General features: G+C 38.9%; 1 protein-coding gene across 5 annotated transcripts in view; it reads left to right on the plus strand.

Annotated features, from left to right (window-relative positions):
• The first annotated feature begins 4,488 nt into the window (after positions 1-4,488).
• Positions 4,489-22,241, plus strand: part of CFAP70 (cilia and flagella associated protein 70) — an 88,292-nt gene continuing 70,539 nt past the window's right edge. For 2 of the 5 annotated variants that reach the window (XM_027129903.1, XM_027129904.1), the window contains exons 1-2: positions 4,490-6,327; positions 7,472-7,658. In XM_027129903.1, the coding sequence (XP_026985704.1) occupies positions 6,265-6,327; positions 7,472-7,658 (250 nt within the window). In that variant the 5' untranslated portion in view covers positions 4,490-6,264. Of the gene's footprint in view, positions 6,328-7,471; positions 7,659-22,241 lie in introns of all 5 variants that reach the window. The other 3 variants (XM_027129905.1, XM_027129906.1, XM_027129907.1) reach the window with 3 other exon arrangements.

Consider the following 22,241-nt stretch of genomic DNA (forward strand, 5'->3'; position numbering starts at 1 on the left):
CCTGGCTTTATTCCCAGTACTGAGCAATTACTTATCGAGTATGTTGAGCATTACAGTAGGTTAGGGAAAGTATCAATACAAAGGAAGGAGGTTTGTAATCTAGTGGGGGGTTCTAAACAAAAATTAGGATACAAGGAAATTGTAAATGTTAGATTATAAATTCTGCTGAAGGTAATAACCCTATTTGTTCTTTGTGTTGAGCTCCCCGGTACAAAGCAGATATTTAATACAGATCTGGTGAATGATTGTACTAAAAATTGAGGGGGAGAATAGTAATTATCAATTATATTTCGATAAACATTTGTTTTGTGTAAGTACCAAGGGACATACATACAAGGTGGTATAAGACACAACTTTACTCTTAGAGAGATAGACCTATGTACAATTGTAGCGCAGGGCAAAATCAAGATACATAGGTAGAAGGATCACTGGCTAAGATAGATTTTTTTTTTTTTTTTTTTTTTTTGCAGTACACGGGCCTCTCACTGTTGTGGCCTCTCCTGTTGCGGAGCACAGGCTCTGGACGCGCAGGATCAGCGGCCATGGCTCACGGGCCTAGCCGCTCCACGGCATGTGGGATCTTCCCGGACAGGGGCACGAACCCGTGTCCCCTGCATCAGCAGGCGGACTCTCAACCACTGCGCCACCAGGGATGCCCTAAGATAGATTTTTGATACAGGTTTTGGAAAAGTAAGTAACAGTGATGGGATTTGGTAAAGGTGAGAAAGAGGGGTGTAAGGTACTAGGGAAAGATATGAGCTATATATTTTTAAACTTTTAAAAATTGAGGGCTTCCCTGGTGGTGCAGTGGTTAAGAGTCCGCCTGCCAATTCAGGGGACGCAGGTTCAAGCCCCGGTCCGGGAGGATCCCGCGTGCCGTGGAGCAGCTCGGCCTGTGCGCCACAGCTGCTGAGCCTGTGCTCTAGAGCCCTCGAGCCACAGATGCTGAGCCCATGTGCCACAACTGCTGAAGTCTACACGCCTGGAGCCCATGTTCCGCAGCGGTAGAGGCCACCTTAATGGGAGGCCTGCGCACCACAGTGAGGAGTAGACCCTGCTCGCTGCAAATAAAAAGAAAGCCCGCACACAGCAGTGAAGACCCAGCACAGACATAACTAATTAATTATTTTTTAAAATTGAGATATAATTCATATATCATACGATTCATCCTTTTAAAGTGTACAATTCAGTCGTTTTTAGGATATTCATGCATTCGTGCAACAATCACCACAATCAATTTTTGAACATTTTCCTCACCCAAAAAAGAAAACTTATACCCATTGGCAGTCATTCCCCCTTTCCCCTCCTCCTGCCCAGCCCCTGGGAATCACTAATCTACTTTCTGTCTCTCTGGATTTCCCTATTGGGGCTTTTCATATGAATGGAATCATACAATGCGTTGCCCTTTGTGTCTGGCTTCTTTGAATTAGCATACTGTTTTTAAGATTCACCTGTGTAGTAGCGTGAATCAATACTTCATTCTGATTTGTGGCTGGATAATCCATTGTTGGATATACATTTTGCTTGTCCATTTATCAATTGATGGACATTTGGGTTGTTTTCACCTATTGACCATTATGAATAATGCTGCTATGAACATTCATGTACAAGTTTTTTCTGTGGACACATGTTTTCAATTCTCTTGGCTATGGTACTATGAGTGGAATTGCTGGTACATACGGTATTTTTATGTTTAACTTTTTTTTTTTTGCTGCTCATTAGAACATTTATTTCTCAGAAAATAAGTTTAAGACAGTCATATTACAGTAAGTAAAACTAACTTTTGTATTCTTTACAGGCATAGATTTTTCTCTTTATTACCTCTCTTATACCATCTGTTAGAAACAATTCTAGAAAGCAAATAAAGTTACTTTCTACAATAAATAGAGCATCGTGTGCTTCACAGCAGACGTGACTGAGACATAAGCCCCATGCCACAGCAGGACCTGAACCGTTTCCCGTTCTAAAAGAGCAGTTTTAAAAATGAGACTCAGAGAGAGACTGAAAGATTCAAAGAGGCTGAAAAAAAAAAAGGGAGAGAGAAAGAGACTAAGAAAGTGTTGGGGGGAAGAAAGAGACACACAGAGAGAGTATGTTTAACCTTTTGAAGATCTGCCAGACTATTTTCCACAGCAGCTGTATGCACCATTTTATGATCCTACCAGCAATGAATGAGGCTTCCAATTGCTCCTCATTCCTATCAACACTATCATTGTCTATTTGAATATAGCCATCCTAGTGGATGTGAAGTGGCATCTCACGGCGGTTTTGATTTGCATTTCCCTAATGACTAACGAGCATATTTTCTTGAGCTTATTAGCCATTTGCATATCTTTGGAAAAATGTCTATTCAAATACCCATTTTTAAATTCGGGGAACTAGGATCCTGCAAGCCTTACAGCGAAAAAAAAAAGGTATGTGTGCACAAGGTAGGATAGTTATTTCAGCGCAGATTCACTCACAACCCTCACTGGGGGAAAAATCCAGAGATAAATGCCTTACTCAACAGTTGCATAGTTTTATTTAGAGAACTGTTACGACTTATAACACTGCAACTTAAAAAAATCTTTTTCTTAATTTTTATAATTTTAATATGTTTATTAGCAGAAATACAATTTGTTTTTAAATTTTGGCTCTGGTAATTGTATCCTAAGCAGAGTTTCCATGGGGAGTAGTGTGTGTATAGTTTAATAATTTCTTTTGAAATAGTTTCAAATGTATAGAAAAGTTGCCAGAACAGTACAAAGAACTTCCATGCTCCTATTTCCTCTTCACCCAGATTCTCATATAGTTAACATGTTGTTGGTTCATTGCTCACTCTTGAGTATGTGTGTGTGCGCGCATATATCCTTTGTTATTAGTCTTTTTCTGAAACTTTTGAGGGTTGAGAGAGCAAACTGCAGTCATGATGTCCCATCACTCCTAAACACTCCAGTTGGTATTTTCCCCCAAACAGGGACACTCTTCTACATAACAGCAAACAATCTTCCACACCAAGAAATCAGTATTGGTACAACACTACTACCCCATCTACTAAGCCCATTCAAATTTCGCCCACTATCCCAACAATGTTTCTTTTCCTTTCTGGGTCAACATGCTATACAGGAATAAGTATTGCATTTAGTTGTTGTGTATCTTCAGACTCCTTTAATCTGCAAGAGTTGCCAGTCTTTCATGGCCTTGACAGTTTTATTAAAGGGTACAGACCTTAGTTTCTACAGGACGGCTTACAACCGAGGTGCCTTGTTTGCAGGAGTACCACAAAATGATGCTTTGCTTTTCCCAGTGAGTCTCATCAGGAGGCACAAAATGTAGACTCCCTCCCAACACTGGTGATGTTAACGTTGATCACTTGGTCATGCTGGTTTCTTAAATTCACTGTTTTTCCCTTTGTAATTGATTAGTATTCCAAAATCATGCCAGTATCCTATTCCTCATCAAACCTCCACACACCAGTCTTACCACTGAAGACTCAGGTCTAAATCATCCACTTCTATAGTTGGTGCCAAATGGTAATTCTCTATTTCCATCATTGGGTTGGCATTCTACTGTTAGAAAGAGCTTTCCTTTCTCTTCATTTATTTATATCAATGTGAACTTGTGTATTCCTATTTTATTCAATGGATTGTAATCCATTATTATCATTGTTTATCTTGATCCTCAAATTGTCTGTGATTTGGCCAGGAGCCCCTTCAAGCTGGCTCTTAGCAGTGCAACATTTTAAAGTTGTATACTTCTAAGATTCATCCATGTTGTGAAGAGCTGTAGTTCATTCATTTTGACTCCTTTGTAATATGTGATATTGTGAATATATATCAGTGTATTCATCCACTCTTCCGTTTGAGTTGTTTCCAGGCTTTTGCCATTGTATTTTGCCATTCCAACTCTAAAGTAATGTTGAATTTCAAACGTATTAAATTTTTGCATTAACATCATATACTTTGAGTCTGTTTATTGTATAAATATTTAGCACTAGAAGCAGTGCGGTTTTGCATCCTCCCCAACAGTGTGTGAGACACAGGCTCCCTTTTAAAGTATTGTCTTATGTGCATTTTTCACGGAGAAAGGTTTAAATGACCTGTTTTCAAAACCGTTTAATAAAGGCTTTTATTTTATCGTTAAATAAATTTGCTTTTGGTTTTTCTCCTATTTATGGAGAGATACTGAAAGAAAGGGGTCGAAAAAGCAAACTCGAGAGGTGGAAATCTTTGTACTTAGCCAACACTTATGCCAAGGGAAAGTGGCATCGGCGAAAACACAAGTGACCGCAAATACAGAGGCTGTCGCTGAGGAGCACGGTTTCCGGAACTCAGGCGCAGAAACTCACCTTGCGCCCCGTCCCCCTTTCCCTCCCGGACAATGTTATCGCGAGTCTTGGGTTAAACTTGCGGTGATTGTGGAGACAAATTTCTCGCGAGATGTAATTGGTTGCTATAGTTGCAAAAAAAAAAAACACACCTCTGCGGCTAAGTCAGGTAAGTCTGCTCTTACTTCTTAGAAAACTGTCTCTTCCCGGCCTCCCCACCCCGGTCCTGCGGCCACACCGTGTTACCTCAGTTTCTTCTCCCTAAGCTTCGGCCAGGCTGAAACGCACACACCGCATCCCTGCACTACTGTACTCCGGTACAGACTCGAACGCCACCGACCCCGCTAGGCGCGGACGCTCTCGCCAAGCCCAGGCCTCCCACCCATAAGCCAGACTGAGACCCCACTTCCCACTTTGCGCCGAGATTCCCCTACAGTAAGCGCAGACTGCGCTCCTGTCCCCAGACCACTCCCAGTCACACCATCTCCTTCACCTAAACGATTTCTTTCTTTTTGTTTTTTGGGGTTTGTTTGTTTAAGCTATTTTTTGTTTTTCTAATTTTTTAAACTAAAAAAATTTTATTGGAGTATAGTTGATTTACAGTGTTGTGCATCTAACCATTTTCTAATCTGACTTTTCCCCTTCTTCTGAGCAGATGACAAGAAATGCGTGCCTTGTCAGCGGCAACAGGAGCCCCCACTTAACTGCCTTGACCATAACTTTTAACTAGCCAGATTTCTTGCACTCGTTGTTCAACAGATATGCTGCTAATGCCTCTTGCGGGCAAGGCATGGTGCCAGACACTCAGGGACTGCAGAAATGTATGATAGATTACTTGTCTCTAAAGAAGTAATTAAGCATTCAAGAAACGTAGGGCTTATTAATAACACCATTTGTGCGGTGCTTCATAGGTTAAGCAGTTTTACTGTTTTAGTGGATATTCGCAACAAATGTGAAACAGGTCAGAAGTTATGTTATCTGTTTTATAGAAGGTGAGACTGAGGCTCAGAGAAGTTAAGCATTTGTCCAGGGTCAGGCTAGTGAAGGCGTAATTCACATGCTACTATTGAAAAGGAAAGGAGACTAATGTAAAAGATCATTTCAAATGTAAACTTGATAAGAAAGTTGTCAGGGCCACTTAGGCCCTGAATGAGCCTGGAGACATAACGTTGAACAAGTGATCTGAGACTTGTAGGTAACAGGGAAAATGAGGGAGTCGCTAGAAAGATGCAGAATACTTATAAAGCTTGGAGACAGCAAGATATCTCTTTCTTTTTTCTACCACCAGTCCTAGACACACTTAGCATAGTATAGCCGATGTAAATATTTGAATTGCATTAAGTTCCACTTTGAATTGAGTCAGAAAACATGACCTTTTTTTTTTCCTTAACATATATCCAATTTATTTTTGAAGTTGTATCCTTAGTGTTGTAAAATAATTTGAAAATACCTTTGATTAAATAAGACATACATCAGGACTTTTTCCAGTGGACTAACATTCTGTGGGGCTGCCTCTTTCTTGTTATCAAAATATATTTTTCTAAAACTGAGAGGTTAAGTAACGCTTGAGGGGAGTTTTGCACATCACAAAGAAAAAAAAGCTACCAAAAAACACTTTGAAGGAGGTGAGGGATGGGAGGTGGGGTGATGGCATTCCTACCCTCTTTGCCTTGTGATAATTTGTGCTTAATGGGTTAGTTACATGTATAAGAATCTTTTTAGCACTAACCAGCAGAGTCATCCTTGTGACCAGGTCCCTAAGGCACTGCCTATCTGGCAACAAAGGTTGGAAAGTGCACAAAACAGTGCTGGACTAGGGCATTTCTCTAGGTTCTCCCCTGGTATTGGTTATGATGTAATGTGGATACTTGTGCAACTATGGTATATAAGGGGACAGGTTCGTTCATTATGTTCACAGAGATCAAAGAAGACCAGAGAGACTTTGCCCAGGTGCTGATATGGAGCAGGTGTCATCAACAGGCAGACCCGTGCAGATCACTGTGACAGATGGATATGACTTGGTAAAGTTATTTTTGGGAATCCTGGAAGTCCTTAGTTTATTCATTCTCCTTGAATGTACTTTTGTCTTTGGGCTCAGGTCTCCCTGTCAGTCATCCAGTTGTGGCTTGGGGAAGATGTGTTGGGAACATTAGCAGGAGGCATGGAGTTCTGCATTATTCTGTACCACCAAACCTCCTGGCTTTACATAGCAATGGCACTTCCTTCTCAGTGTTCCTTATTGTTAGTCTATAATCAGCAAGTCATATTAATGTGTAAAATATCTGGCAATTTGAATACTAAATTTAATGGGGGTGAAACAACTGGTTTTCATTTTCCTAGACAGCAGTTCCTTTCTCCTGAAAAGGATCTGAATTCCTCCAGAACTTCTCTTGTGATTAATTTCATTTGATGAATTTAAATAATAAAACTACAATATGATATAAGTATTAAAATTTACAAGAATAATGAAACGTCAAAATATTCATTCAGGGGCTTCCCTGGTGGCGCAGTGGTTGAGAGTCCGCCTGCCGATTCAGGGGACACAGGTTCGTGCCCCGGTCTGGGAAGATCCCACATGCCGCGGAGTGGCTGGGCCTGTGAGCCATGGCCGCTGAGCCTGCGCATCCGGAGCCTGTGCTCCTCAACGGGAGAGGCCACAACAGTGAGAGGCCCTTGTACCGCAAAAAAAAAAAAAAAAATTCATTCAGTATTATGAAGTCAAAAAGCTTATTCCAAAACAGGATGTAATAAATGACCTCTACTTTCTTTTAAAGGGTATATATAAAAATGTATATATAAATGTGTGTGCATATATATATATATATATATATACACACACACACAGCAAAACACTAGAAAATATATTATTACAGGTAATGTCTTCCTATGTGCTTTCCTCACTTTTTCAAATCTTCCACAATTATATAATCATATAAACACAATTACTGTTATTTTTCAAAGCTTCCAACTTAACGGCCTTTAAATAGAATGTTGCATTTAGCTACAACTAGATTTGTTTAATGACTTTCTACTTCCCCCGTTTGTATTTGTAACATAGCTTGTTAGGAAAACGTGCAAAATGCTATATAAAGTCAAAATGGGTTGCCAGATATGTAGGAAAATTCTCTATTTGAATATAATTGTAAAGTATTTTTCTGTCAACAGAAAGGTTTTAAAGGAGATACTCCAGTTACCTTTATCCGTGCAGAATTCAATCAGGTGGTTCTGGGAGACTCTGCAAAAATTGCTGTTTCTCCAGAAGGAACTGCAAAATACAACTTCACTTGCAGTTTTGAGTTCAATCCTGAAGGAGGAGTCACTTTACATGACCTCGCCCACAAACCTGTGTTCTGTAAGTGCTTGGGATTCTAAATATGTTAATTACATGAGTGATCAGCATATTCTGAGATATTTAGTAGCTGTTGTAGGGACAGATGAACACACCTTACCTTTTTAATCTGGGAATAACACAGTATACTTTGAGTCCCACCTGGTTCTGGCAGCTGTCACCATGACCAACTAATTTTAATCAGTTTGTATTGAAGACCTTTTGACACATAACTGAACTTTAAAAAAAAATTTTTTTTTATTTTCCAAATTGACTTTATTTTTTCCAGCAGCTGATAGTAAAACATACATATGATCAAAAAAAAGAATATTTATACAATTTTGAAGAACAATAAGCAATAACATGAAGCAAACATGCTCTTTTATGAAAAAAACAGCCCCCAGTTTGAAACAAGACCAATCATATATAGATAATTTGATCTATTCATGTGTACAACTCATTTTAATTTCCCTAAAAAATATTATTTAATAACTTTTTAGTAACTAATCAATTCTTATTAACAGTCAAACAAGTAAGAATGTAGATAATGCTCAATTCAATCCATGGGCGTATATGAATAGACATATAACAAATTTGCAGCCTTCGTCTCCTAAGCTGATTTGTGAGCTTTTCCTTTGTATTCCTATATTTAAGGTTGCCAGATTTAGGGGAAAAAAACAAAACAAAGAAACAAAAAACCCAAAAACCAAATTTGGGACATACTTACACTAAAAAAATGATTTGTTGTTTATCTGAAATTCAAATTTAATTTGGCATCTTGTATTTTACCTGGCAGCCATATATGTACTTCTGTATATTCACCAAACTGTATAGCAATTATTAATTCGCCTCCCTTGTTAGAGGAGACACTTTTTGAAATCAGGGCTGTATCTTATTTATTTCAGAATTTCTAGTGCTTAGAAATATCTGGGATAGAAAGGGGCTCAAAAAATGTTTGTTGAATGAATGAATGAATGGATAAATAGATGGATAGTTTCTGTATTCACACTTTTACAGTTTCTAACTACATAATATTATCTCTGAAATACTTTGTTCCTAAACCTGTATTCTAGGCTAAGTCTTTTTTGTTTGTTTTAACCCATACTCTTTTTTATTTTTTGGTAGTGTGGTTTTTAAAACTTTATTTATTTAATTTATTTTTTATTGAAGTATAGTTGATTTACAGTGTTGTGCTAATTTCTGCTGTACAGCAAAGTGGCTCAGTTATACACACACATACATTCTTTTTTAATATTCTTTTCCATTACGGTTTATCCCAGGGGATTGGATATAGTTCCTTGTGCTATACAGTAGAACCTTGTTGTTTATCCATTTTAAATCTGATAGTTTGCACCTACTAACCCTAAACTCCCAGTCCATCCCTCTCCCTCACCCCTCCACCTTGGCAAGCACAAGTCTGTTCTCTATATCTGTGAATCTGTTTCTGTTTTGTAGATAGGTTCATTTGTGCCATATTTTATTTATTTATTTTTGTTTTGTTTTGTCTTTTTACTATTAACATTAGTAACCTCGAGATATGTTTAAATTAGAATTGTCATTTTGAATGTTCACATTAAGATATACTGTAATTTGACTTATGAGGACTTTTTTTAATTAAAAAAATTATTTTATTGGAGTATGATTGGTTTACAATCTTGTGTTAGTTTCTGCTGTACAGCAAAGTGAGTCAGTTATACATACACATATATCCACTTTTTTTTCTGCCATATTTTAGATTCTACATATAAGTGATATCATATGGTATTTGTCTTTCTCTTTCTGACTTACTTTACTTAGTATGATAATCTCTGGTTACATCCATGTTGCTGCAAATGGCATTATTTCATTCTTTTTTATGTCTGAGAAGTATTCCATTGTATATGTGTACCATATCTTCTTTATCCATTCATATGTTGATGGACATTTAGGTTGTTTCCATGTCTTGGCTATTGTGAATAGTGTTGCTATTAACATAGGGGTTCATGTATCTTTTTGAATTATAATTTTGTCCGGGTATATGCCCAGGAGTGGGATTGCTGGATCATATGGTAGTTCTATTTTTAGTTTTATGAGGAATCTCCATACTGTTTTCCATAGTGGCTGCACCAAGTTACATTCCCACCAACAGTTTGGGAGGGTTCCCTTTTCTCCACACCCTCTCCAGTATTTGTTATTTGTAGACTTTTGACGATGGCCATTTTGACTGGTGTGAGGTGGTACCTCATTGTAGTTTTGATTTGTATTTCTCTAATAATTAGTGATGTTGAGCATCTTTTCATGTGCCTACTGACCATCTGTATGTCTTTGGAGAAATGTTTATTAAGGTCTTCTGCCCATTTTTCTATTGGGTTGTTTGCTTTTTTGTTGTTCAGTTGTATGAGCTGTCTGTATATTTTGGAGAGTAAGCTCTTGTTGGTTGCATCATTCGCAAATCTTTTCTCTCATTCTGTAGGTTGTCTTTTCTTTTTTTTCCTTTTTCTTTTCTTAATATTTATTTATTTATTTTAATTTTTTAAAAAAATATTTATTTATTTATTTTTGGCTGTGTTGGGCCTTTGTTGCTGCACATGGGCTTTCTCTAGTTGTGGTGAGCGGGGGCTACTCTTTGTTGCGGTGCGCAGGCTTCTCATTGCTGTGGCTTCTCTTGTTGCAGAGTATGGGCTCTAGGCGCATGGGCTCAGTAGTTCTGGCTCATGGGCTCTAGAGCGCAGGCTCAGTAGTTGTGGTGCACAGGCTTGGTTGCTCCGCGGCATGTGGGATCTTCCCAGACCAGGGCTTGAACCCTTATCCCCTGCATTGGCAGGTGGATTCTTAACCACTGTGCCACCAGGGAAGTCCCAATCTTTATTTATTTATTTATTTAATTTTTGGCTGTGTCAGGTCTTAGTTGCGGTACACAGGATCTCTGTTGCAGCATGTAAGCTCTTTCGTTGTGGTGCACGGGCTTCTCTCTAATTGTGGCTCGTGTGCTCAGTAGTTGCGACACACGGGCTTAGTTGTCCCCCAGCATGTGGGATCTTAGTTCCCCAACCAGGGATTGAACCAACATCCCCTGCATTGGAAGGTGGATTCTTAACCACTGGACCACCAGGGAAGTCTCTCTCTCTTTTTTTTTAATGGTTTCCTTTGCTATGCAAAAGCTTGTAAGAGTGATTAGGTCCCATTTCTTTATTTTTGTTCTTATTTCTATTCCCTTGGGAGACTGACCAAAGAAAACATTGGTACAATTTATGTCAGAGAATGTTTTGCCTATGCTTTCTTATAGGAGTTTTATGGTGTCTTGTCTTATGTTTAAGTCTTTAAGGCGTTTTGAATTTATTTTTGTGCTGCTGTGAGTATGTGTTATAACTTCATTGATTTACATGCAGCTGTCTTAACTTTCCCAGCACGACTTGCTGAAGAGACTTTCTTTTTCCCATTGTATATTCTTGCCTCCTTTGTCGAAGATTAATTGACCATACGTGTGTGGGTTTATTTCTGGGCTCTCTATTCTGTTCCATTGATGTGTATGTCTGTTTTTTGTACCAATACCATGCTGTTTTGGTTACTGTAGCTTTGTGGTATTGTCTGAAGTCTGATAGAGTTATGCCTCCTACTTTGTTTTTTTCCTTAGTATTGCTTTGGCAATTCTGGGTCTTTTATGGTTCCATATAAATTTTTGGATCATTTGTTCTAGTTCTGTGAAAAATGTCATGGGTAATTTGATAGGGATTGCATTAAATCTGTAGATTGCTTTGGGTAGTATTGCCATTTTAACTATTAATTCTTCCATTCCAAGAGCATGGGATATCTATTTCTTTGAATCATCTTTAATTTCCTCTATTAATGTTTTATAGTTCTCAGCATATAAGTCTTTCACCTCTTTGGTCAGTTTATTCCTAGGTATTATTTTTTTTGGTGCGATTTTAAAAAGCTTTTTTTTTTTTTTTTTTTTTCTTTTTTGGCCGCACCAAGCAGCTTGTGGGATTTTAATTCCCCAACCATGGATGGATTGAAACCAGGCCCTCTGTAGTGAGAGCATGGAGTCCTAACCACTGGACCACCAGGGAATTCCCAAAGGTATTGTTTTTTTACATTCCCTTTCTGATATTTCATTGTTAGTGTAAAGAAATGCAGCCGATTTCTGAATGTTTATCTTGTATCTTGCTGCTTTGCTGAATTTATTAGATCTAGTAGTTTTTGCGTGGAGTTCTTAGGGTTTTCTATATATAGTATCATGTCATCTGCATATAGGGACAGTTTTACCTCTTCCCTTCCAATTTGGATACCTTTTATTCCTTTTTCTTGTCTGATTGCTGTGGCTAGGACTTCCAATACTATGTTGAATAGAAGTAGTAAGAGTGGGCATCCTTGTCTTGTTCCAAATTTTAATGGGAAGTCTTTCAGCTTTTCACCGTTGAGTATTATATTGGCTGTGGGTTTGTCATAATGGCTTTTATTATGTTGAGATATATTCCCTGTATACCTACTTTGGTAAGAGTTTTTATCGTGAATGGATTAGGTGCATATATGTTGACGAGTGTAAAATCCTCTTCTTGTATTCATCCTTTTACCATTATATAATATCCTTCTTTATCTTTCTTTATGGCCTTTATTTTAAAATCTATTTTGTCTGATATGAATATTTCAGCTCCTGTTTTCTTGTCATTTCTGTTTGCATGAAACATCTTTTTCCATCCCCTCACTTTCAACCTGTGTGTGTCCTTTGCCCTAAGGTGTGTCTCTTGTAGGCAGCATATTGTAGGCTCTTGTTTTTTTAATCCAGTCTGCCACTCTTTGTCTTTTGATTGGAGCATTCAGTCCATTGACATTTAAGGTAATTATTGATACATATGTATTTATTGCCATTTAAAAAAATAAATTTATTTATTTATTTTTGGCTGTGTTGGGTCTTCATTGCTGGGCACAGGCTTTCTCTAGTTGTGGCAAGTGGGGGCTACTCTTTGTTGCAGTGCGCAGGCTTCTCATTGCGGTGCCTTCTCTTGTTGCAGAGCACAGACTGTAGGCTTGCAGGCTTCAGTAGTGGTGGCATGTCGGCTCAGTAGTTGTGGCTTAAAGGCTCTAGAACACAGGCTCAGCTGTTGTGGCGCATGGGCTTAGTTGCTCCGCGGCATGTGGGATCTTCCTGGACCAGGGCTCGAACCCATGTCCCCTGCATTGGCATGCGGACTCTTAACCACTGTGCCACCAGGGAAGTCCTTTATTGCCATTTTAAACCTTGTTTTCCAGTTGATTCTATGTTTCTTTTTTGTTCCTTTCTTTTTCTTTTAGTTTTTCTTTTTGTGGTTTGATGATTTCCTTTTATTTTATGCTTGTGTTCTCTTCTTTTTGGGTTTAGTAATCTATTGTATATTTTTGATTTGTGGTTGCCCTGCTTTTCAAGTATGGTAACCTCTTCCTATATCTGCTTGCTTTAGACTGATAGTCATATAGGTTCAAACACATTCTAAAAAAAAGAATCTACATTTTCTTACCCTCCTTTCCCACATTTTAGGATTTTGATGTCCTTTTTTACATCTTCATGTTTATCCTTTTTCTGTTCCTTGTGTTTATCATCACTTTCACAAATAAGGTTTTTTTTTCTTTTTGATCTGTATACTGACTAATTTAAGTGATTTACTTTCCAACTGTAAACTGTGATTTCCTCCTTCCTATATCTTCTTGTTTCTTTTCTATTTAGGGAAGACCTTTCAATATTTCTTTTAGGATAGGTTTAGTATTGCTGTATTCTTTTAGTTTTTGCTTGTCTGAGAAATTCTTTATTTCCCCTCCTATTCTGAATGATAATCTTGCTGGGTAGAGTATTCTAGGTTGCAGATTTTTCCCTTTCAAAACTTTGAATATATTTTGCCACTCTCTTCTGACCTGCAGCATTTCTGTAGAGAAATCAGCTGATAGCCTTATGGGAGTTCCCTTGTAATTAACTATTTGTTTTTCTCTTGCTGCCTTTAGAATGCTCTCTTTATCTTTAACTTTTGCCATTTTTATTAGACTATGTCTTGGTGTAGGTCGGTTTGGGTTCATCTTGTTTTGGACCCTCTGTGCTTCTTGTATCTAGATATCTGTTTCCTTCTTTAGATTTGGGATTTTTTCAGCCATAATTTCTTCAAATACATTTTCAATACCCTTTTCTCTTTCTTCTCCTTCTGGAATACCTATTATGCATAGATAGGCATTCTTTATATTATCCCATAGGTCTCTTATATTGCTTTCTTTTTTTTTTCATTTGGTTTTCTCTCTGCTGTTTTGATTGGGTAATTTCCATTATTCTATCTTCCAGATCCCTTATTCTTTCTTCTGCATTATTCATTCTGCTATTCATTGCCTTTAGCTCAGCTTTTGTCTTGGCAAATGAATTTTCTAATTTTTCTTGACTCCTCCTCGTAGTTTCTAGTTCCTTTTTACCGTAATCTGCGTTTCTGCCAATAGCCTTTCTTAATACTTTCAGTATTTTCATTACCTTTTTGAACTCGGTGTCTTAGACTGAAGAGGTCTGTTTCCTTGTTTGTTTCTTCTGGGGAATTCTCTTGGTCTTTTAACTGGGAGTCAAAGAAGCAATTTAACTGCTTCTTCATTTTGCTTATATTTCTCTTACTCTGTGAGTTTAGGAGAAATGGTTATCTACTCTCGTCTTGGAGGGCTATTTATATGTGGGAATGTCCCTGCATAGCTTGTGTGGGTTAAATATATTTTTGGCATGAGGGCTGTTTTTGGTTTGGATGCTTGCTGTCTCTTTCCACAGTTTGTGCTGGCCGTTATCCCCTTGATAGTGGGTGTGCGGGTGCGCAGCCCGAGCACACTCCCAGGAAGGCAGCGGTTGGGGCAGCGGTTGATGCCCAGTTGTGGGACCCTTGGTAGTGGCAGCAGTCTGCGCCCACCTCTGGAGTCCGAGATGGCAGTGGCGGCTCGTACCTGCCCCTGGAGCTCAGGTAGGCAGTGCCTTGCCACCTGAGAGTGTGTGTGGAGAAAGAAACTCCTATGGAGGTCCCGCCTCTCTCCTCTCGCACCCCCAGCAATGGCGTCTTGCCTCTCTCGTGGGCCCAGACTTCTTCCTGTACTCCCTTGATTGAGGCACACCACACCCTAGCCCCCTCAGGCTGTCTGCACGCAGCCAACCCCAGTCCTCTCCCCTGGTCCGACCTCCAAAGCCTGAGCCCCAGCACCCAGCCCCCGCTCACCTCAGTGGACAAGCGTATCAGGCTGGCGAGTGCCGGGTGGTGACACCAACCATCTGTGCAGGTTTCTCTCTGCTTTGCCCTCTGCAAATCCGGTTGCTGCACTCTCCTCTGAGGCTCTAAAGCTCCCCCTCTGTTCTGGCTGTTCTCCCCACCAGTGAGGTGACTTCCCAACGTGTGGAAACTTTCCCTCTTTCACAGCTCCCTCCTGGGGGCGCAGGTCCCATCCTGATTCCTTTCTCTCTTTTTTTTTCTCTTTTCTTTTGTTCTCCAAGTTATGTGGAGATTTTCTTGCCCTTTTGGAAGTCTGAGGTCTTCTGCCAGCATTCAGTAGATGTTCTGTGAGAATCATTCCACATGTAGATGTATTTTTGATGTATTTGTGGCAGAAGGTGAGCTCCCCATCCTGTTCCTCTGCAATCTTGATCCGATTGATGACCCATACTTGTTATTTTTTGTTTTTGTTATTTTTTAGTGGCACATCTCCTAAGGTGCGTGCAAAAACCCACAGATTCCAAGATCCCAAACCCGGAGAGGTGGACCTGAGAATCTATACAGTATTCTAGAGCAATGCTTTCCAGACCTTTCTTTCCATAACAGTCACCTGAGAGAAAGTAATCTGGGAGAAAATAATCTTCAGGGTCCAACCCCACACCACTAAATTCACAATTGCCATGGGAAGAGCCTAGGTAGCTGTACCTTGGGAAAAAAATGTCTCAGGTGATTACTGGGAAACACTGTTCAAGAGCAGTGATTCCTAGCTCTGGCATAGGTGGGAATCAGTCAACCACGGAGGCATCCATCTGACCTGCACTCTTTTATCCCACCCACTCTCTTCTACTTCTTTCTTCTTTCTTCTGTGCTTCTCTGTCACCCCAAGTAATAGTTGTATCTCAATTGCCTTCTTCCCTAGCATACTGGATAGGAAAGGCAATACTGGACCCTTATTTTAAGCATGTCACTGAACTCGTGAGAAAGAAATGGTAGTTCCTTTGTTCCAGAAACAAAACAGAAACTGAAACCTGGAACTCTTGAACAGCTGCCGTTGGTGTGTGGTGGTGTGGAGGGAGAGGGCAGTATTCTAAAACCCAGGGGCTTGGATTTTAATGCTCTTACAGAGACAGAGACTTGGGCTGCTGTAGATGGGAAGTTGAGAGTGAGACCACCTACCTCGTCGTAAGCCGAGACTCTCAAAAAGATTGGACTAGAAAAAAAGTTCACTCACCATCATATCTGTCTAGGTGCTGGGTAGACAAAAAAAATTTCTTTAAGAATTAGTAATCATAGAGTTATGTTGATCATTAAATAATATGTATTTTCTTAAAACATGCAAGGAACATTTGTATAATAAAAGCTGGCCACTTACCAGGCCACAAAGCAAGTCCTGCCATATACCAAAGAATCAATAGCATACAGACAAAGCTTTCTGACCAAAATACAACAGTCAAAAAAATAAGAAATAATAAATATATAGCGAAAATTATTATGAATAATTCATGAGACAAAGAAGAAATCATAATAAAAACTGCAAAGCAGTTAGAATCAAGTCAACAGTAAAACACCAAATACCAAAACTGTGGGATATAGCTAATGTAGTGCTTAGAGATACATTTGTAATCTTAAGTACAGTCATTAGAAATCAAGAAGAATTTTTTTTTTTTTTTTGCTGTACGCGGGCCTCTCACTGTTGTGGCCTCTCCCATTGCTGAGCACAGGCTCCGGACGCGCAGGCTCAGTGGTCATGGCTCATGGGTCTAGCCGCTCCAGGGCATGTGGGATCTTCCTGGACTGGGGCACAAACCCGTGTCCCCTGCATCGTCAGGTGGACTCTCAACCACTGTGCCACCAGGGAAGCCCATCAAGACGAATTTTAAACAGAACTTCTGCCTCCAAGAAGATGGACTAGATATACTTTCCTCTATTCCTCTCAGAGCTATAAACCCTGGACATTATTTATATAACAGACTCTGAAAGGTAGAGAGAAGAAAGAAATGAGACTTGAGGAAAGACAGTATGAGTTCCTTGGGTTTTCTTTTCGCCTCATCTATCCCAAACTGTATGCTGAAGAAGCCAGCAGCCTGGAAACAAAAATGGGTACAGATCAAACCAACCAACCACCAACAAAATTGCTCTCTCTAATCAAAAGACCAGGAAAGGGGGCAGCCTAGCATGACAGAAAACATTTAGACAGAAACTGCTCTACTCCAGTCAAATGCCCAGAAAAAAAAACTGTGGCCCCACCCATACCCAAGCCAAGTGGGGAACCTAGGCTTACACACGCACAAAGCTGAAATAACATGCCTCAACACCCTACTTGAGTGGTGTCAGAGAAGACCAAGTAGGAAGCCAGGACTTTTGTGCTCTATGGTAATGACCCCCCTCTCTCAACATGTGTTTTTTGTTTTTTGTTATTTTCCCTTTGGCCATGCCACGCAGCTTGTGGGATCTTAGTTCCCTGACCGGGGATTGAACCTGTGCCCAGGCAGTGAAAGCACCAAGTCCTAACCACTGGACTGCCAAGGAATTCCCTCAACATGTGGTTTTTTTGTTTGTTTGTTTGTTTGTTTTAACATGTGGTTTTAATGGAGACCACACAGGGAGCCAGGGCTTCTGCCCCAATCTGGCAGTAATGAGGTGCTCCTCCACTCCCCACTGGCGTGTGTCAAACGGGGTCTAGTGTAAAATCAAAACTCACCATCACCTAGTGGTAATGCATCTACACCCACTATAGTATCAGTAGAGAACAAGTAAGGAATCAGAACCCCCATTTTCCCTCAGCAGTACGGAGGAGCTGCCCCACTCAGGTATTAATGGAGATTGAGTGGGGAACCTAGACTTCTATCTCCACCTGAAAATAATGAGGCATTGCCTCTCCCCTTCCTGTGTAGGAGTGGTGTCAAAAAATGCCAGCAAAAAAGAAGGTTTAAGTATGATTCAGAGTTTCATAGCATAATATAAAAATTCCAGGTTTCATTTGAAAATCACTCATTATACTAAGAACTAGAAGATCTCAAACTGAATTAAACAAATAATCAGTAGATGGTAACACCAAGATGATAGATATGTTAGCATTATTAGACAAAGATTTTAAAGAAGCCATGATAAAAATGCTTCAATGAGCAATTGTAAACATGTTGGAAACAAATGAAAAAATAATAGATAGACTCATAGGGGAAATAGAAAGTCTCAGTAAGAAATAGAAGATATAAAGAAGAATCTAGTAGAAATTTTAGAACTGAAAAATATATTAACTGCTATGAAAAGCTCAGTGAATGGGCTCAACAGCAGAATGGAGGAAAAAGGGGAAAGAATCAGTGAACTGGAAGATAGAACAATAGAAATTACTCAATCTGAGTAATGTAGAAGAAATAGACTAAAAGAATATGAACAGAACTTCAGAGTCCTGTGGGACTATGCCAAAAGATTTAACAGTGTTATTGGAGTATCAGAAGGAGAGAAGAAAGAGAGTGAGGCTCGAAAAATATTCAAAGAAGTTAAGCCTGAAAACTCCCCAAATTTGGCTAGAGACATAAACCTACAGATTCAGGAAGCTGAGCAAAGTCCCAACAGGATAAACCCAAAAGAAATCTGTACTAAGGAACACCATAGTAAAACTTCTGAAAACTGAAGACACAGAAAAAAAAAATTGAAAGCAGGAGAAAACAACTACAATGGTATCAGTTTCTCATCAGAAAACATGGAGGCCCAAAGGAAATGGAACAATATTTACAAAGTGGTAAAAGAACTGCTCACCTAGAATGGAATACCTAAATAAAAGATATGAAGTGGAAATCAAGATATTCTCAAATGAAAGAAAACTAAGAATTTGTCACCAGAAGACCTACCCTAAAAGAATGGTTGAAGGAAGTTCTCTGAACAGAAAGGGAATGATAAAAGAAAGAACCTAGAAACATCAGGAAAGAAGAAAGAATATGGTAAGCAAAAATTTGGACAGATAAAATAAGCTTTCCTTCTCCTTGAGTTTTCTAAATTGTGTTTCACACTTGAAACAAAGTATAACACTATCTGATGTGGTTCTGTATATTGAGAAAGTATTTTGGGCAATTATAAACAGGGAGGGCAAGGGGACATAAAGGGAGGTAAGGTTTCTATACTTCATTCAAACTAGTGAAATGATGACATCAGTAGATTGTAATAAATAGTATATATATAATGCAATACCTATAGCAATGACTAGAACATCTATACAAAGAGATATATTCAAAAGTATTATAGATAAATAAAAATGGAATTCTAAAGAATGCTCAGGTAATCCAGAGAAAGGCTGAGAAAAGAAAACAGAGAAATGAAAAAGAGGGGCCAAACAAAACCCAGCAGACTTAAGCCCTAATATATTAATAATTACATTAAATATATCAAGACACAGAGATTACAAATTCGATAAAGAAATACACTATATACAAGAAACTCAAAATATAACCATATGGTAAGGTAAAAAGTAAAAGAATAGAGAAAGATATATCTACATAAATATAAAACTACAAAACATTGCTGAAGGAAATTAAAGATGACACAAATAAATTGAAACATATCACATGTTCATGGATCGGAAGATTTAATATTGTTAAAATGTTAGCACTTCTCCAAGTGATCTACAGATTCAGTGCAATCCCTATAAAAATTCCAAAGACATTTTTTTGCAGAAATAAAAAAAAAAACCCTTTCTATAATTCATATGAAATCTTAAGAGACCCCAAATATCCAAAACAGTCTTAAAAAAGAACAAAGTTGGGGGTCTCATACTTTGTTTTCAAAACCTACTACAAAGCTACAGTAATCAAAACAGGGTGATATTGACAGAAACAGAGACATACAGAACAGTGGAATAGAATAGAGAGCTGAGGAATAAACCCTAACATATATGGTCAAATGATTTTTGACAAGGATGCCAAGACCATTCAATAGGGAGGATAAGTCTTTTCAACTAGTAGTGCTAGGAAAACTGGATATCCACATGCAAAAGAATGAAGTTGGACTCTTACCTAACACCACATTCAAAACTTAATGCAAAAATGGATCAAGGACCTAAATGTAAGTTCTAAAACAATAAAGCACTTAGAAAAAAACATAGGTCAAAACTTCATCATATTAGATTTCTCATTGACTCTTGGATAGGATAGCAAAGGCACAGGTAACAAAATACAAAAATGGACAAATTGAACTTCATCAAAATTTAAAACTTTGGGGCATCAAAAGACACTATCCACAGAGTATAAAGACAACCCACAGAATGTGAGAAAATATTTACAAATCATCTTACAAATATATCTGATAGGGGGTTAATATCCAGAATATATAGAGAACTCCTAAAATTCAATACCAAAAATACCCCAAACCACCTAATTCAAAAATGGGAAAAGGATTTGAATAGACTTTTTTCCAAAGATGATCTACAAATGGCCAGTAAACACATGAAAAAATAGTCAACATCACTAATTAGGGAAATGCTAACCAAAAATACGAGATACAATCTCATACCCATTAAGATGGCTTCTGTCAAAGAAACAGAAAACAAGTGTTGGCAAGGATGTAGACACATCGGAACCATTGTGTACTTTTGGTGGGACTGTAAAATGGTGTGGTTACTGTAGGAACTGGTGGTTCCTCAAAAAATTAAGAATAGAATGACCGTATGATCCAGCGATTTCACTTCTGGCAATATATACAAAAGAATTGAAAGGGTCTCAAAGAGATATATGTACACTTATGTTCATAGGAGCATTATTCACAAAAGGTAAAATGTGGAAGCAATCCACATGTCCATTGACAGATGAATGGATAAGCAAAATGTGGTATATACGTACAGTAGAATATTGTTCAGCTGTGAAAGGAAGGAAAGTGTGACATATGCTATACCGTGGATGAACTTTGAGAACATTATGTTAAGTGAAATAAGCCAGTCATGAAAAGACAAGTACTGTATGATTTCACTTATATGAGGTATCTAGAGTAGTCAAATGCATAGGGATAGAAAGTATCCTGGTGATTTCCAGGGGGAGGGGAAAATGGGGAGTTATTGTTGAACAGGTATAAAATTTCTGTTTTAGAAGGTGAAGAGTTATGGAGATGGATAGCTGTGATGGTGGCACAAAAATGTGAATATACTTAGTACCACTGGACTGATACTTAAAAATGGTTAGGATGATCAACTTTATGTAATGTGTATTTTAAAACAATTTTAAAAAGACATAAAAAAGAATATTCTGCCATTACTCATGAAAACTTTGATAAAATGGACAATTTAGAAAACCTAAAGAAATGGAAAACACATCAGTAGAGTGAAGGAGACTTAAGAGACACCAGCTAATCACAATGTGTGGACCTTATTTGGATCCTGATTCAATGAAAATGCTGTTGAGAGGTATGAGGTGGAACAAAAGGAAAGGCATACCATATTAAACAGGAATGCTCAACATAACAAAGATGTCATTCTCCCTCAGTTTACCTATAAGTTTAACATGATCTCTATAAATCTGCCAACATTATTTTTTTAATTATAGAATGCTTACAGAAAGAAGTTTTTTTTTAAAAATTTATATTTTATTTATTTTTGGCTGCATTGGGTTCTCATTGCTGCACATGGGCTTTCTCTAATTGCTGCGAGCGGGGGCTAGTCTTTGCTGCGGTGTGCGTCCTTCTCATTGCAGTGGCTTCTCTTGTTGCGGGGCATGGGCTCTAGGCAAACGGGTTTCAGTAGTTGTGGCACACAGGCTGTAGAGCGCAGGCTCAGTAGTTGTGGCACACAGGCTTAGTTGCTCCGTGGCATGTGGTATCTTCCCGGACCAGGGATCGAACCCATGTCCCCTGCACTGGCAGGAGGATTCCCTATGTTTGAAAATAAACATAGGGACTGGGGACTTCCCTGGTGGTCCAGTGGTTAAGAATCCTTCCAATGCAGGGGACATGGGTTTATTCCCTGGTCGGGAACTAAGATCCCACATGCCACGGGGCAGCTAAGCCCGTGTGCTGCAACAACTGAGTCCACACACGCTAGAGACCACGTGCCACAGCTAGAGAGAAGCCCCCACGCCACAATGAAGATATTGCGTGCCGCAACGAAGACCCAATGCATCCAAATAAATAAATATTTTTTAAAAAAAGGAAAAAGGGACTTTCAGGTTCCTTCTTTATTTTATTTTATTTTTAAAATTTATTTATTTATTTATTTTTGGCTGCACTAAGTCTTCATTGCTGCACGTGGGCTTTCTCTAGTTGTGACGAGCGGGGGCTACTCTTAGTTGTGGTGCACGGGGTTCGTGTTGTGGTGGCTTCTCTTGTTGGAGAGTACAGGCTCTAGACGCTCAGGCTTCGGTAGTTGTGTCATGTGGGCTCAGTAGTTGTGGCTCACAGGCTCTAGAGTGCAGCCTCAGTGGTTGTGGCACATGGGCTTAGTTGCTCTGCAGCATATGGG

The sequence above is a fragment of the Aethalodelphis obliquidens genome, unplaced genomic scaffold (genome assembly GCF_003676395.1).
Source record: "Aethalodelphis obliquidens isolate GAN/ISIS:26980383/991018 unplaced genomic scaffold, ASM367639v1 scaffold37, whole genome shotgun sequence".
Lineage (NCBI taxonomy): Eukaryota > Metazoa > Chordata > Mammalia > Artiodactyla > Delphinidae > Aethalodelphis > Aethalodelphis obliquidens.